General features: G+C 43.4%; 2 protein-coding genes across 3 annotated transcripts; one reads left to right on the plus strand and one right to left on the minus strand.

Moving 5' to 3' along the window:
- Nucleotides 1-4,030: 4,030 nt before the first annotated feature.
- On the minus strand, nucleotides 4,031-9,690 carry SEC61B (SEC61 translocon subunit beta). 2 transcript variants are annotated; one of them, XM_075704966.1, is made up of 4 exons: nucleotides 9,557-9,690; nucleotides 9,091-9,195; nucleotides 8,599-8,700; nucleotides 4,031-4,535 (listed from the first exon to the last, which is right to left on the minus strand). In XM_075704966.1, the coding sequence occupies exons 1-4, from the start codon at nucleotides 9,688-9,690 to the stop codon at nucleotides 4,448-4,450; spliced, it is 429 nt and encodes a 142-aa protein (XP_075561081.1). In that variant the 3' UTR covers nucleotides 4,031-4,447. The 2 variants fall into 2 exon arrangements, with proteins under 2 accessions (XP_075561081.1, XP_075561082.1); XM_075704967.1 differs by lacking the exon at nucleotides 9,557-9,690 and adding an exon at nucleotides 9,284-9,316 and having other exon boundaries at nucleotides 4,035-4,535; nucleotides 9,091-9,188.
- A 16-nt stretch (nucleotides 9,691-9,706) lies between these two features.
- ALG2 (ALG2 alpha-1,3/1,6-mannosyltransferase) lies at nucleotides 9,707-12,261 on the plus strand (the record flags this gene model as incomplete). The annotated part of the gene is made up of 2 exons (XM_075705040.1): nucleotides 9,707-10,084; nucleotides 10,539-12,261. Coding segments are annotated over 2 exons (1,281 nt in total), but the record flags the coding sequence as incomplete, so codon positions are not given.
- Between the last annotated feature and the right edge of the window lie 695 nt (nucleotides 12,262-12,956).

The following is a 12,956-nucleotide window of genomic DNA, read 5'->3' on the forward strand; positions in this document are numbered from 1 at the left end:
AGAAATCACAAATGCTATACAATTTTCCCCTCCAAAAAAAAAAAAAAAGGCAAAAGGCAGACAGTGCCCTCTTATAGCTCACATCCCAAGTTCAGAATCATTAATACTCTTAATATATTACTAACAATGCCAAGTCTACAATACATAGCCTTCTATGAAACACATTTATATAAACAGCTAATATGAGGATGTCAATGCAGCTGTATTATCAAAGCTGGAAGTCTTTTCCAACCTAAACGATTCTGATTCTATAACAAAGTTAGCCTTTGAAGAAACAAGAGGCATCTCTTTTTCCAGACAAAAAAAAAAGAAGATAAATTTTTCTACCAAGCCCCTCATAGAATCCATTAATTTATTTATAAAATCATTTAGCCCTCACCACGTGATCTCAGTATAGCATCCACTTATCTCTAGCTAACACAGCTGAGGAAAAGAACACAAGCTGTTCTGTCTGCTTCTTTGCTGTCACGGTGCAGTCTAAGAAGGGCATACCATCTTACATCTTCAGAGACACATCTTTTTGCATTTCAAAACTGATAAAGCAACCACACGCATGTGCATGCATGTATCTTTACAGATATATAAATATGCCTGTAGTAAAGGCATTGTAACTTACTGTGAACAGTACTGAAGAGAGCTTGCACTAGTTTATGTTATGTCTGATAGGCTCAGAGAGTTTAAGAAATGGCTGGAGATAGATGAGACATTGCAAAGAGCTGACAGTTTCTTCTTGGAGGGTAAATTCAGAGTCTGACATTATAAAAGAAAAAAAAATCCTTCTGCTGCAAAAGAGCTGTGTATGTATGGGACAGTCATGAATTATGCACTTGAACACACCTGCCCTTCCCCTTGGTCCCTTCAAGAATGAGAAACATTGCGAGTGATTATCAGAGGCACAGTATTTATCGTGACATGACGGCAAAAGACGGGAGGAGTTCACATGCCATATGCACACTACAAGAAAGGTTGGCCTGGATGTAACCAACTGGATACCAGTAAATAGTGAAGCCTAGAGGGGGGGAAAAAAAAAAAAAAGATTGTTTTTGTGTAGTAGAGCTGGCTTCTACAGACAGCAAAAGGTAGTTCTGAAACATCAGAACGAATGAAGCCCACATACCTACAGATCCATAGCTTGTGGGTGATTGACTTCCCCATGCAAAAAGATGCAAGAGCAAAGATTAAAGCTTTTCCTATCGTAAAGGCATTTAAGAAGTCTAGCTGCCCCCGCTATTCTCCCTAGGTAACAAGTTAAAAGTGAGAGTCTTTCGCTCAGAGGGAACTTCTACAGTCTCCTTCTTTGACCAGCAACCTATTCCATCCAACCCTCAAGAACAGTGTTTGTCAGCTTCTACTCCTCCGCTAAATCAGACCGAAGTTGGCTCGCATACTCACATCTATTGCTGGGGGAGGGAGGGAAAGCTTAAGTGACACAGACATATTCATGTACAACACGACCGTTTCCTTATAAAACCCCTTCTTCACTTGAGTAATAATGGGGCCTGAGGTTGCAAATTTTTTTTTAAGTCAAGAATAAAAGATCCTAGTACTTTATCATATCTTCTATGGAAATACAAGCTCTTCCAGATTTCCTGAACCTTTATTGTTAAGGAGACAAAGTAAAGATCTTTGTGGACCTAGAGCCTTCTGTAGCACTTGAATAAACTATAAAGATATTTACAATTTCTAACAGTCAGCTCAGCCAAGCTTGTATTTCAATCACATACAAGGAGACATAAAAATCCAAAGTCTAATTCCTAGCTGTCTGATACGACAGTTTGCAAATGACCATCCTTTCTTCTTTCCCACCTATTACTGAAAGACTAGTATCTGTATTACAGATTAGCTACTGTTTATCAGCATGCCCATAATTTATCCACCCTGGCCAAACAGAATTTCACATTCATTATAAGCCAAGCTTCTGGTAAGTCTTTGCAACCTGTATTTCTTTATCTGTACTTCTGTGGAGCTGAAGTTTCGATAAACATTGACTGCAAGAATCCACTACAGTTCATGTACACAAAATGCTAAAAATATGAGCATGAATATCTAACACTTTTATGCTAATCATTAAAAAGATCACAAATTGAAAGCATACGATAGAGAAATCTGTCTTTTTGTCATATACAAGGAACATCAAACAAAGCTATGGATGTTTCAGCTAGCTGCATCCAACTAAAGTATCAGTTCTTTCATGAATTAAAGCAGCAAGGTTTTTTAAACCATAGGAAAGCTCACACTTCCAAAATATAAAGCCAAGAAGGGGTAGGAAGTGATTTGTGCAAAACTAGAAACATCAGACTCTGACAGTGTATGCAAAAATCTATGATATAGGCCATTCTAGAAAACAAAATATTTAATCAAGGACACCACTGTCAAAATAGTCAGCTCAGCTGAATTAAATGTAGGCCGTACAGCCATAAACCTTCCCCCCATCCCTTTTCTTTTTCTGCATTCATAGCTGATTTTGGTCTTTACAAGCAGCAAGATACCAGACAAGCAAAAATATGGAAGGCTTTAAATGGAATTATTTGATGTGGCAAAACAGCTTTTAGGGACTGGAAGCGTTTCGAAGAAAATTGTTTCCTGCTGTGTTAGAAAACTGTATCATCAAAAGTAAAGAGGTTACCCACTTAGATATTACTGTTATCCATTATTCCTTTCCATTATGCTATTTTAGGGTACACTACTCCTTCCCCTTTGAGCAGCAGCAGTCTGTCCACATGGTCAGCAGAACAACTGACTTGCATTCGGTCTTTTCTTGGCATTTTCCTTCTTGCCTTAGAATCTGTACAGTCAGTGATTTCATTTTATTTCCTTGCTAGGCAAAGCATTTAAATAAGAGATCCTTATCTCTGCCTTCTGAAGTGGTGAGCTAATCCCCCCATTTGTTTTATTTTCCCTTGTGTTTTTTCTTCCCTTCCATATGCATAGCTGTAAGTGATTTGTGGATCCTTTTCTCTTTGATACATGATTTATTTGGCTCAGTTTCCAACGCTTTAGTGTATTCTGCTACCCTACTGCCTTTGAGTCACCAGAATTCCCTGTTCCTCAACTTTCAATCCTCTGAAAACATAACCCTCCTACCACTACATTTTGTAAGACAATTTTCAGTTTCTGCTCCAAGTCTTCTGCCTTTCCCTCTACATTTACACTAGGTATTATAGCATAAGCACAGCTCAAAGCAATTACCCTTATAGCCCCAAGACCACATTCCTTATTCTTGTTTTTGTTCTGAACTGTTTATTTTCAGAAGTAATGCTACTTTAAGAACTGAGATAAAGGAAGGTGGTGTGTAAGAGAGGGTGCTTCTACAACATGTCAGCAAGTCAACACTTGTATCAAGGCTCCATAACCAAGAATATTGTTTTCCCATTCCAAGCTGATATTCAAACAGGAATCATGACACGAGCAAGAGGCTACAATAACTCTATCCAACTGTATGGAAAGGCCTGATTTGGTTATCTCAGTCTGAAGACCACATCAGCAGCGAGAAACAACTGAAACGCTAGTGCATGTATGTACCTTTAAAAAGGGAAGGAAGAGCTGTCTGACTGTTCAAAAGGAAAACAAAGAACAACACCCAGAAGGAAACTAGAGTGATTATCTGAAGAGCCACTTAGCTGTATCTCCGCCTGTTTGCATGTCCTGTTATTTAAGACGCAGCCATTGCTTTTCCAGTCCTCCCATTCCATTTCCCTCCCCAAGTCTCCTTGAAAGAGGCTGGACCTACAGGAGAAACATGTCTGACAGCCATGCAATTATTCTTTTGAAAATCAGTTAGGTACCAGTTCACGTTGCTCCTCAAGTGCAGTTTGAGAAACAAGCATACTTATATACTTTTATGTATAATGAGCACTGAGTAAAGTTTAACTTGCATTTAGGAAAGAAATTAAATAAATCCAGCTATTTTTCTGGAGTTAACAGAAGAACATGACCAGCTCAGCTAGCGTACCTCAGTTTTATTTCAACAAACATGTTTGTTACCTTCACGTGTTTGTGTGCCTGATTTTGCCTCTCCTATTCACAAAAAAAAAAAAAGATCTTCTGGCATGAAATTATATAGCAATGTACAGTATAGAAGAATCTGATTTGAACTGTCAAATGGCATTTACTCAGAAATATGGTTATATATGAAAACCACAAGTATAATGTTTTAGTTGTGGTATGCTGGAATAGGAGGAAAAAATACAGTTAAGACTGTTTCTATTTCCATATACAACTTTTATTGCAATACCTGTATTCTAAGTGTACAGATACAAATATAAAATGATCCATGACAGCCTTCAAACCTGCCCAAATAGCGAATTGAGAAATTCATTCGGTGTTAGAGCCAAAGTTGACAGGACTTCAACAGGTGATAGGAAGCTTCCCCAGTCTCTCTCCAAGAACAACCAGGATCCACCATATTTTTGGTCCAAGATGTATTTTTTTAAGTTGGCGGCTGAGTCTATGAACGAGTGTATTTACCCCAGATGTGCAGCATAAACACAGAAGCAATAAAAAGAAGACTCATGACCAAAACTGGAACAGGCCCACTAAAAATAAAGAAAGAAAATGCATTAACATAAAAAAAAAAAAAAAGGTAAAAAGGTCTGTTTGGTCCAAAGGCCAGTCATTATCAGCCAAGTGAACTCATCAGTTCAGTTCATAAGTAATTGCACGAGAAAACTCTTATTCCATTCCCATAGAAATACCCTGAAGTACACAGAAATGAGATAGCCATCTCTATCAAAAACTGCTGCTGCCCCGTGTTTTAAAAGATAGTTTTACACACCCTAAATGTTATGTAACCATGAAGCACAATATAATAACAAAAAACCCTACTTATTTAAAAAGTATTTAATGGTTCATTATAACTCATCATTGTGAAAACAATCTCCGGAAAATTATCATCTGTATTTACTACTCAGATAGCCACCTGAGGGGAGATGTAGTCAGATACAAAAACCAACAGAGTCCTCTAGCGGCTAGTAAAATTTTGGCATAAAATTCGCATTAGCTGTTTTTTCAGAGGTTTTATTTCATTTGAAAACAATGCCAGCACTGGGTGAGAAACGGGGACTTCTGTTTTCTTGAAAGAGACACACAGAATGTCAAAGTTAACTCCATCATTAAATCATTACCTAAAATGTATAAATTAACAAATTTCTTAACTTTTTTCCTTCCCGCTTTTATACGTGGTTTAGAAATTGTATAGTGATGTTTTTAAAAAACAGTTTAATCTTAGGGTGCATGTTGAGAGGCTAAATCAGCTGGTTTACACTGTTCTGGGACACAACAATTACACGCACTGTTATACAACTACACACACTCAACACTGCTTCATACCACTCCATACAATCTCATTTCTGATTTTCAACCTACTACTGGGAGAAACACCATGATTTCTGTTATCCAGCCTCGATTACCCTCCAGGTTACTGTTTATAAGCAGGTACATCTTACTTGAATATGAATTAAAAAAGAAACTGCAAATGGACTGAAACAATTCACTAGCTTATTTTTCTGTGAGATCATAGCCCATGTACTTCAAATGTTCATAACTATAATCTTACACTGAGTTTTAAAACTCAATTTTTATCTGCCATACTTAGACTTATCTGGGTATGGAGAACCCTAAAAACAGACATAAAGCATTTAGCAAATAAGCCAATGACAAAACACGCAAAATAAAAAAAGTCCGCACACACGGTGACTACATAAGCAACCCCTATGAAGGGATATCTTTCACTAAGCAACAGAATGCACTTCTCAATCCCCAGTGTTTTATACATATTTGAAATTTATGTCCTACATAATATAAATTGTAACAGTATCAGGAGCACAAAGTCCTTACACTGTATCTGAATTACTATTCAATTCATTTGAGCCTTTAGTAGTAGTAACACGTAAGCTACTCTTTGCCAAAGGCACACAGGAATAGAGGAGCACCACCAACCAGAACAGAGCAACATGGAAATAAAAGAGTGGGGACTGTTTGTGTGTTTGGTGGGTATTTTTAAACATGCAGATGACATTGATCCCCCTAGAGAATAATCAGATTTCCAGTACTGACACATATATCTCATTTCCTCCAGTCCAAAGGCAACCGGCTGAAACCCTGCAATTCTCCTCCACACACCTGAATCTTCTCAGCCCACCATGCAGTTTAAATAAATAAATAGATTCAGGCACCTCTAAAGATTTGGCGCTGTGCATTCTCAGAATGTCTTTCATAAGGCTGCATATTATACTACAAGGCAATTTGATTCTCTATCATGGCTCCACAGGAAACACTGCCTATAGCCCTTTAAGCAAGAAAGCTCAAGACAAGATACAGGAACCACAGGTACCAAGTGCCACAGAAAGAGCAACAAGTTTGGGTTTAGTCTTCTTTTCAAAGTATGCAATGCTTGATCTGAATTTTAAAGAGAAAAATATCTTACCCCAATCTCAGCCAGATCCCCCACAACCCCCTTTTGCTAGTGTTGTTTTTAAAGACATATTTTGTAGCATCTTGTACTACAGATAAATGTAATTTCCTGAGACAAACAAAACTTGCTTATTCAGCATATTTATTATTTTTTATATTGGGTACAGACACTAAATACCTCAAGCATCAGAGGTATAATTATGCACAGTATAAAATATAAAACTTTTGATCCAGAGCGGAATTCTCCTGATCATAGCTAGCATGAAATAACACGTCCTCAGGTGTTTTTATGTGTTTTTTTCATAGTAATTTTAAGAGCTAATAGTTTAAACAACATGAGAAAACACAAAAAATCCCCACCACCAGGCTAAGCTTTCACACTGCTTTATGCAGTAGTGATCACAACCATTTTTAAAAACAACTTTGGCTGAAGTACTTTACTGAGGCAACCACAACCTTTCTATAACTCATTTTCATTCTTAAGCCTACTGAATAGGACAGAGATCATAGCAATTGGTTGCTATGGAAAAAACATATGTAGAAAAATACATGGAACGCTGTAAGCAAGGAAGTTGCTCCCAAGCCATGGTTCAGAAAACACTGCATCTAGTATGTAGGTGATTTGTAAAACCAATTCACTTTTCCAGATTTGTTTCTTCCATTAAAAGCCTGACCATACAGCTGCCCATGGTACCTTGCCAAAAAACCACTCCCAGTGTTCCAAAACCTTAAAACTGGGTAACACCGTTTTGCAACATAAATAGAAGGGAAAATCGATCTCCTGACCTGCTTGTATTGAAGATTAGAACAATTCAGTGGCCATCCAACATCAAAAGTGAAAACAAACGATTCACAAGGAAACTTACTGAATTTGGTAAAGCTGCTTTGACAGCTTGTATCACAAGTCTATTGAAAACAAAATCTACCTAATGGTAGAACACTGGTTTTCCTCAATTTGGTTTTATTCATTTTTTTTTTTAATTGAGCTTTAGTAGACCAAACAACACAGAAAATAGTTGCCTTACTTATCCACATAGATTTGCTCTAGAACACTATTGTTGCTCATTGTCTTTTTCTTTGCCTTGTCTCCTCTCTGGATTCAGAATGGAGAAGCAAGACCTGCAGTAGCAGAACACCACTACCTTGATAGTTTGCTGTATAATTTTTATCCTTTAAAGCATCAAGCACATACGAAAATGAAAACACCTAAGACATCTTCAGAGGAAGGATAACTCATGGAACAATCACTAACTAGACTATCACCAACCCTTCCCCAAATGTTCTGTTCGTGCAGCCAACAGCAGCCCTCTTAAAGAGCTCCAAAATAAAATACTAACGGATTCTAGAAAAAAGAAACAATAAGGACATCCCTGAGTGTCTTGAGTCTCTTCAACCCAGTAAGAACAAGAGGCCATGAAGTATAACTCTACAAGAAGCACAAACTCCCACTCAGGGTATGACTTGGCATGCACCCATCAGCTGAAATACACCTTCCACCTTTGTTACCTAAGTATTAGGCTGCAAAACCTGTTTGGGAAACCAATCTGAACGACTCAAACTGGCCAAAAAGTAAAAAGTAAGGCTCTCTTCACAGCTTAAGGGACACTGCCACCAGATATTTGACCATAATCTTGGAATATTCACCTTGTAAACACAGAGATATACAAGGTATCGGAATGCTATTCACTTTGCAAGCTTAACTAAAATAATTTCTCTTCAGTTTTGTAAAACATCTGAGATTCTGCAAGCATGTGGCATATCAGTTATATCATGCTTTCAAGGGAGGGGGAGTGCAGGATCACAATATACCTATTAATAAAGAAAAAACAAAAGTTTAATTAAAGGGAACAAAAACATGCACACAGATGCCTAAATTCACTGTGACAAGTAATCTTTCCCAACTTCAAAGGGATTGCTTGCAGTTTTCAAAGATCACTTAAAGTAAGTCTGGGCAATTATACAATATAACTCATACCTACCTTTTTAAAGCCGCTATAACTCTGAAAACTATCTCTCCAGGTTTACAAATCAAATATTTCGGCCCAAATCTACCTAAGCAGCCATCAATTCAGCCTGTTTTCCCATGCAGACCAGAACATTGACCTCTCAATTGAAAGACTGAAAGAGTACATAAGCAGGTGAAATATACAGCCCCCATGCCTGCCACCACCCATACAGCCAACTTACACTTTGAGCCCCGGAGAGTCCTCAGTGTAGAATCGCCACATCCCACCAGTACCCGTGGAGGTGGCACGGCCTGCGCTTCTCGTCCCACAGCTAGCATTCTTCCTTTAGGGGATAACAGAACGAAACAAAGGCCGTAACGCGTTAGCGGCCTGCCAGCTTCTAGCACGAAGCGCCGCAAGAGACTCTGCAGAAGCAAGACACTTGCATCGGCCCGTACAGCCCGGCAAGCAGAGAGCATCAGCTCACGCAGGCGGAGGGCACGACGGCCGGCGCGGCGCGGCACGGCCTGGGGCTGCAGCCCGCTGCAGCCGGGACCGGCGAGTTCGACCCACAGGAGCCCTGCCCGCACAGCCCACGGAAGGGCACGGCGCGGCCCGCTTCCACCCTGCCTCTGCCCCGCGCCGGGGCTGCCCAGCCACAGAGCAGAAGGGGCGGGCGGACAGACGGACCGACAAAGGGTTGCCCCCACCACGAAGCCGCCGCGGCACCTACCTCTGCCGGACGGTGGAGCCGGCCGCGCGGGGAGCCACGGCCTTGCTGGGGGAGCGGCCGGCGGAGCCGACGTTCGTAGCGCTGGGGCTGGGCCCGGGCTGCGGAGAGAGGAGCGGGAGGGGGTGAGAGGCGGCGGGCACGGCCAGGGGAGAGGGAGCGCCTCAGCCACCCCCCGCCCCGGGCAGAACCTCACCATGGCGGCAGCGGCTCGGGGGTCGGCACGGCCTCACGCACACACACGGCACACACACACACACAGGCTCCTCCGCCGCCGCTCCGGCCACCTCCCTGCCCGCAGCGGCCGCCGGCCCCGCCCCGCGCCGCGGCCCCCGGGGCCTGGCGGCTGCCCGCCACGCTGCCTGAGCAGCGCCGGCCCCGGGCCCTCCCTCCACCCCCTCAGCGCCGCTTGTCTGACCGAGCTGACTCTGCGCGACGCCTCGGCCGTGCCCGCTCCCTCCCCAGCGACCGGGCCGGGGCGGGCGGGCAGGGAGCGGGGGGGACGAGGCGGCCGGCAGCGCCGCGGCCGCCCGGCGGGAGGGGCGGAAGGGGAGGCCCGGGAGGAAGGCTGACGTGGCCTGCGGCGGCCGACGGGCTGCGCATACGCGCTGCTGCCCCGCTACGTGGCCGTCGGGCGGCCGGGGCCCCGGTTCCCCCCGCAGCAGCCATGGCGGCGGCGGCGGCGGGCGGGGAGGGCCCGTCCATCCTGTTCCTGCACCCGGACCTGGGGCTGGGCGGGGCGGAGCGGCTGGTGGTGGACGCGGCGCTGGCGATGCAGGCGCGGGGCTGCCGGGTGCAGATCTGGACGGCGCACTACGACGCCGGGCGCTGCTTCGCGGAGACGCGGGGGCTGCGGGTGCGGCAGGCCGGCGGCTGGCTGCCCCGCAGCCTGTGGGGCCGCGGGCACGCCCTGTGTGCTGCCCTGCGCATGGCCTTCCTGGCGCTCTACGTCCTGCTGCTCAGCGGCGAGCGGGCGGACGCCTTCGTCTGCGACCAGGTGCGGGGCCGGAGGGGGGCGGGGGGCGCCGCCATTTGCTGCTGCGGGGCGAGGCGGGGGGGAGAGGCCCGAGGGGAGGCGGGGGTGCTGGCGGGCTCCCGGGGTAGCTGGAGGGAGAGGAAGCCGCTGTCGCCTGGGCTCCGCTCCCAGCTCTCCAGTGGCGGTGGGCCTTGGCGGGAAGTCCGGCGGCTTGATGGGGCCTGGGCGGGGAAGGGGTCTCGGCAGAGAAGGGGTCTCGCTGGCCGAGGTAAGGGAGGAAGCCCAGAGCCGCGGCCAGAAGCCCTGGGCGGGGGAGTGCAGCTTGATGCGCTTGGGGCGGGGGGGGGAGAAGGCACTTGGCTTGCAAAGGACCGTCCCTCAGGGTACGGCTTTGAAATCACAGCTACACACCAGCTGCATACTAACGCAAATAACGAATGTCTCCTCTTGCCCCTGTCTCTCCTGCTTGGACTAGGTGTCTGCTTGCATTCCTGTGCTTAGACTGGCCAGAACCCGTAAGAAGGTTTTGTTTTACTGTCACTTTCCTGATCAGCTTCTGACCAAGAGAGAATCTCTCCTGAAGCGCATCTACAGATTACCGCTCGACTGGCTGGAAGAATACACGACTGGCATGGCAGACTGCATTGTTGTGAACAGCAGGTTCACCGCCAGTGTGTTCAAGGAAACGTTTAAGTCTTTATCTCACGTAAACCCAGATGTCCTCTACCCATCTCTCAATATCAGTAGCTTTGAAACAGTTGTTCCCACGGACATAGCTGACCTGATACCCAAAAAGAAAAAGTTCTTGTTTCTTTCCATTAATAGGTATGAGAGAAAAAAGAATCTGGCACTGGCTCTTGAAGCTTTGCATGAGCTTCGAGGAAGACTGGATTCTCATGAGTGGAATGAAGTTCACCTCGTTATGGCAGGTGGTTATGATAAACGAGTTCTGGAAAATGTGGAGCACTATGAAGAGCTGAGGAGACTTGCAGCCAAGCTTAGTCTTAACGACCATGTGACTTTTCTGAGATCGTTCTCAGATGAACAGAAAATCTCTCTTTTTAGTAACTCTGTATGTGTGCTTTATACACCAAGCAATGAACATTTTGGCATTGTTCCTCTGGAGGCAATGTATATGAGATGTCCAGTTGTAGCAGTTAATTCAGGCGGTCCTTTAGAATCAATCTTGCATAATGTTACAGGATTTTTGTGCGATCCTCTGCCAACGCAATTCTCTGAGGCCATGGAAAAAATTGTGAGAGACCCTCTCTTAAAGGATACAATGGGAGCAGCTGGGAGAGCCAGAGTTATGGAAAAATTTTCCTCAGAAGCATTCACAGAACAGCTGTACCAATACATATGCAGATTAACACAATAAAATTATATTCCCATATTTTACAGCTTTGTATCTCTCATTTGTATAGGGGGGCCAGTATTCTTTGTGACTATGATGAAGAACCCAGGACATCTGAACTTCCTTGTTATGCTTCTTGTGCTGCCTTATGTCGCTCAATACAAAGAATGAGCAAAATGTGTCCCACTGTCTCATTAGAAGCTTAAAATTTTCATGTAGGCTGATCTGCTGTTGTAGGAGTTCTTTTGTGTACTGTGCCTTGAAAAAATACCTAGTTAAATGGCAGTAACTTACTAGGAAATTATTGCACATTTTAATACTGTACGGTACAGCAGATCCAATTTACAAAATGTGTATTTGTACAGATAAGTGCAGCTTTATTTAATTAAAATGTTCATCAGTCATTTTTAAGTAAAAGCTATCTCAGCTGAAGTGCGGAGAGAATTGCACAGTCCAACCAGTTGCATATTTGAAAAAAGCCAACACCGTTAGGGATATGAATGGTGTGGTTTTGAAATGATTGACCTTACTGGACTTCTTAAATTGCATCATGTAGTCACACCGGGTGTTATAAACAAGCGTACAGGTGTGTGAGCAGGAGGAAGCTGAGACTAAAATAAAACCAAGGACACTGGACTACCTTGGGCAAAAATGTTAGTGCTGAAATTCTATTATCTATGCAGATGCCTGCAGTGCTTAAGGATCTAATTTTACCTTGAGAGTTTCTCATTTGTAGAGACTTAAATGACGTCTCTTCTATTTAACGTTTTGTTCTAAATGACAGCACACTTTTTAAAAAGGTGGTAATCTGGAGCTGGCAATAAAGACAGATTTTATTTTGCCTGTTTTCATGGTAACTTTTTGGTATAATTTTTCTGAATAGTTTAGCTGGGGGATACTTTTCTCCTAATGCAGTGACTGCACGTATGATTTTAATTTGACTTTTTTCAAGTGTAATACCTGGTTTGGGTCAAGGAATATATGATTTTTTTAATCTACCTCTCTTTTTAGCACATCTTTATTAGTTGGTTGTTCTGTTTTGCTTCCAATAACACACAATCCATATGGTTGAATTTTAAGTCTGAAAATGGATTGAGTAACTATACGATTTCCTCATTCTTTGAAATCCAGTTTTGTCTATAAAATACCATTTTGTAGTCCAAATTCTGCAATTTGTATTTAAGATAAAGTTTCAGGCATTTTGACATTTAGTACTTCACAACAGAGAGACCAGTCTTTCTGTTGCTTAGGACTGCAGCCTAGGTCTCAGTATAAAGCTTTTGTTTAAAGTAAAACGAACAAAAACCCACAAAGTCTGTTCTTGTCTTTAATCAGGAAGTTGGGATGCTATAAAGGTTATTCACTGTGGATTGGGAGTGGGTGGTCTCACAGGCCTTATTTCCAACATTTCTGTTCATGTCAGAAGAACTGGCAAGCCAGAGTCTATCATCTCTCCCGCCTGTTCCTGCATTTGTGCTCCTTCCCCACCTCTTAAAAGTTTTCCTAAATCTTTGTGCAACTTTTTCAGGATGGGTGCAG

The sequence above is a fragment of the Pelecanus crispus genome, chromosome 2 (genome assembly GCF_030463565.1).
Source record: "Pelecanus crispus isolate bPelCri1 chromosome 2, bPelCri1.pri, whole genome shotgun sequence".
In the NCBI taxonomy this organism is placed as follows: domain Eukaryota; kingdom Metazoa; phylum Chordata; class Aves; order Pelecaniformes; family Pelecanidae; genus Pelecanus; species Pelecanus crispus.

What these genes read in the sequence shown, in the direction of transcription:
- SEC61B (XM_075704966.1), bottom strand. Translation starts at nt 9,690, where the DNA reads ATGCGCAGCCCGTCGGCCGCCGCAGGCCACGTCAGCCTTCCTCCCGGG. An exon ending in GGCTCCACCGTCCGGCAGAG is followed by an intron (nt 8,701 to 9,090) that starts GTAGGTGCCGCG and finishes TATCCCCTAAAG; the next exon opens with GAAGAATGCTAGCTGTGGGA. An exon ending in GACTCTCCGGGGCTCAAAGT is followed by an intron (nt 4,536 to 8,598) that starts GTAAGTTGGCTG and finishes CTTTATTTTTAG; the next exon opens with TGGGCCTGTTCCAGTTTTGG.